The sequence below is a fragment of the Zingiber officinale genome, chromosome 5A (genome assembly GCF_018446385.1).
Source record: "Zingiber officinale cultivar Zhangliang chromosome 5A, Zo_v1.1, whole genome shotgun sequence".
NCBI lineage: Eukaryota > Viridiplantae > Streptophyta > Magnoliopsida > Zingiberales > Zingiberaceae > Zingiber > Zingiber officinale.
In genome coordinates this window covers 133,120,983-133,123,958 of record NC_055994.1, presented here as the reverse complement: position 1 = coordinate 133,123,958, position 2,976 = coordinate 133,120,983, and the positions used below count along the sequence as shown (strand labels likewise).

Here is a 2,976-nt window from a genome sequence, read left to right as displayed (position 1 = left end):
GAGCAAAACAACTAGCACCTAGCTAGGGTTAGCTCCTGACACATTGTGTTTTGGCCAGCAATGCCAATGTTTCAATGAACTCACAAAAGTTAATTACTTACTCTCAACCAGAGCCATAACTGTACTTTAATAAACATCTAGCAATGCACTCGATTCAATAAGAAAGTTTTCATATATAAATCATGTCACGAAGAGAAAAAAGGAGAGAAGATGAAGTATATATGATACAAGTGAAGTCTTTTCATCTATACAAAATTTACAAATTAGTCGATGCTGGAAAAGTAAACTTGGTTACTTGCAACGAAAACTCATCAAAAAGTCTATCTACGTACTCATGTATTCATTTGTCTTTTTTATATGTCGACACTGTTTCTAGTTTCTATTCACAGTCAGACGACTTCAACTGAACAACTGACTACCAAAGAGCATCAGCGCGTAGTTTCTGGTGAACAGTTAGCCAAAGCAACTGTTGTGTCATAATTAATTAAGAGAGTAATTAATTAAGAGAGTACATAGTCGTCGATGGCAACGAGGGCAGCACAAGGCAATAGTACAGTAATCCGTGATGGCTAGCTCTTGTCTCCCATAGCCCTCGTCTTAGCCCTTATAGCCTTGGCATGCATGTCCTTCTCAACTAAGTATCCAACTACCACTTGGTAAATGAAGCCCATGTCGTTTCCTGGCATAATAACATGCACAACATATGACCATCCCATGAGACATTACTTTCAGAGATCATATTGGCGAGTGAACGTGAAGAAGTAGAACAGTGGTGACTAGGTGGAGTCGGACGGGAGAAGGCAACGTCCCTCTCAACTCTGCTCTCAGCTTAAACAAATTAAAAATATGCTATTATTACTCACAGTACCCGAAGCCCTTGCCTCTTGGCTCGTACGAGAAAATGAAGAGAAGAACAAGGGTGGGGAGAGAGGAAGAGACGGCTGGGAGGAGAGAAGAGCTCTCAGGAAGTGGGAAAACTGATAGAGGACTTTCAATCACACTCGGATCTTACTCATCCCTCCTGTGCTATAAAAATGCAGAGCCTTGTCGTGCGCTACGTACCTAGTGCAGTATGCCAAACTACAGTCTATGATTTGTTCTTGGCCCGTTGTATTTCCCTTTGATCACTCCACCTTCTTCTACCTCTCTTCCTCTGGATCCTTGTTCTTGTTTCTTCTCCCTGAGCGGTGCAATATTTATGTACACCATGTACGTACTATTTAATTAAGCTGCCTCCGGATGATTAATTCATTCGCTTGTTCATATGTATGCATGAAGGCATAATTGCTCTGTGTGATTCGGTTTGCAGGAAAGCAGAGGAGAACTCTCTCGATCTCAACGATTACCCTGCGGAACACGGCGAAAAGCCGATAGTGGAAAGCCCAATGACCTCTGCTGCTTCCGTCGGCAGTACTCGTGAGTAGATAGATGTATATAACGACTTTAATTATTTGTGCACGGTCAACATATACTTTACCTTTGAACTTGGATTATAATGCGTTGACTGCAGGGTTTAAGAGAAAGAAGGGTTTGGGAAAGGATGAAGCCGAGAGGGTGTACGAGTGCCGATTTTGCTCCCTCAAGTTCTGCAAATCTCAAGCACTAGGCGGCCACATGAACCGGCATCGACAAGGCACGACAGAGACTCATATATTATTTATATATTTAATTTGTTCCATGCACATTAGTTTTAAAAAAAAAATACTTTTGCTGATACATTCTTGTACCTGTTTGTTAGAGAAAGAAACCGAGACGCTCAATCGAGCTCGTCAGTTGGTGTTCTGCAACGAAAGTCTCGCCGGCGCTGCAGCAGTCATCGGGTATATATAAACGTGTGTGGTTTGATCATATTTATAAACTGAAGAGAAAAAATGCCTTACCTTGGTTCTTCCCATTATATTCAGATTGAAAGATCTAGCTCGCACGAGCTCACAAATCCACATCGGGGGCTACCAACACTTCGCTGCCGGCGCCGGCGCCGGCGGCGGCAACGGCAGTATTAACGGAGAAGCGTTTCTTCAATTCCGACCAGTGGTTTATCCGAATGCACCCGTGCAGCAATACATTTATCCTTCTTATTCCCCACCCTCACACTCGCTTCCATACACATCGCCACGCGTCCAACGCTCCGACGCCACCATCGGCGATTACTGTGTTGGCCATGTCGCCTCCGGGAGCGCCCAGCGTCAAGCACAGTACGGTCCTCATCGAGATCCCGGTTTTACATGCTACGGAGCGCCTCTGTCTCACAGCTCCTCCTCGGTCGAGGAAGCGCGGCCAGCGACTTCAAGAGATCATGATGCGCCATGCAATCTGAAGTAGAAGAATTATTATTACTGACGATGTGACTTCCTGAGTTTGCGGCATGTACTAACAAATGGAACATCCACAATTTAATTAGACCTCCAAGCTCGTTCTTCCAAAGCCAATGTAATTGGGACAGAAATATTCTGGTCAGGACTCGGGATATTCTTCGGTTGGAAGTTCCTGCACGCACAGTCTTGTTCGATAATTTTTAAGATTAGTTCATGGCCTTCGAACTTACGTACTGAGATGTTTTCAGTCTTATTATAGAATTTTAACTGTCTAATTAAAGAGAACTATCAACCAGTGCATGCAGAACTATCCACAGATATCTCTTCCCAGTAATCAGTACGCCATGGAAAGGCATGCATGCTCGCTTCTGCAAACAAATTAAAGGCAGAATCAAAACAGATTAATTCAGCAGCGTACGTGGAGCAATTCTCGATCGAAACTAAGAGCAACTCGCCACAGCTACAAGTGGAGAAGCGTACTTGGACGTGGACGCGACCAGTCCAGTGAACCCCAAAAGCACATTGCGACCATGGCGCCCCTGCAACACAAAGCTGGCAACCAGCGCAGCATGCCACCACTGGAACAGCAGCATGAGATAAAATTTTCAATCCGATTTTTAAAAATATCAATTTTTAAACAATATACAGCTTTCTACGCTAA

The 2,976-nt window shown here is 43.9% G+C and overlaps 1 protein-coding gene across 1 annotated transcript; it reads left to right on the top strand.

The window, feature by feature from the left end:
- The first annotated feature begins 1,428 nt into the window (after nucleotides 1-1,428).
- On the top strand, nucleotides 1,429-2,424 carry LOC121980038 (zinc finger protein STAMENLESS 1-like). Its single transcript, XM_042532010.1, has 3 exons — nucleotides 1,429-1,633; nucleotides 1,739-1,820; nucleotides 1,905-2,424. Exons 1-3 carry the CDS (start codon nucleotides 1,429-1,431, stop codon nucleotides 2,320-2,322), a joined length of 705 nt encoding a protein of 234 aa, XP_042387944.1. The 3' UTR covers nucleotides 2,323-2,424.
- Nucleotides 2,425-2,976: the final 552 nt, after the last annotated feature.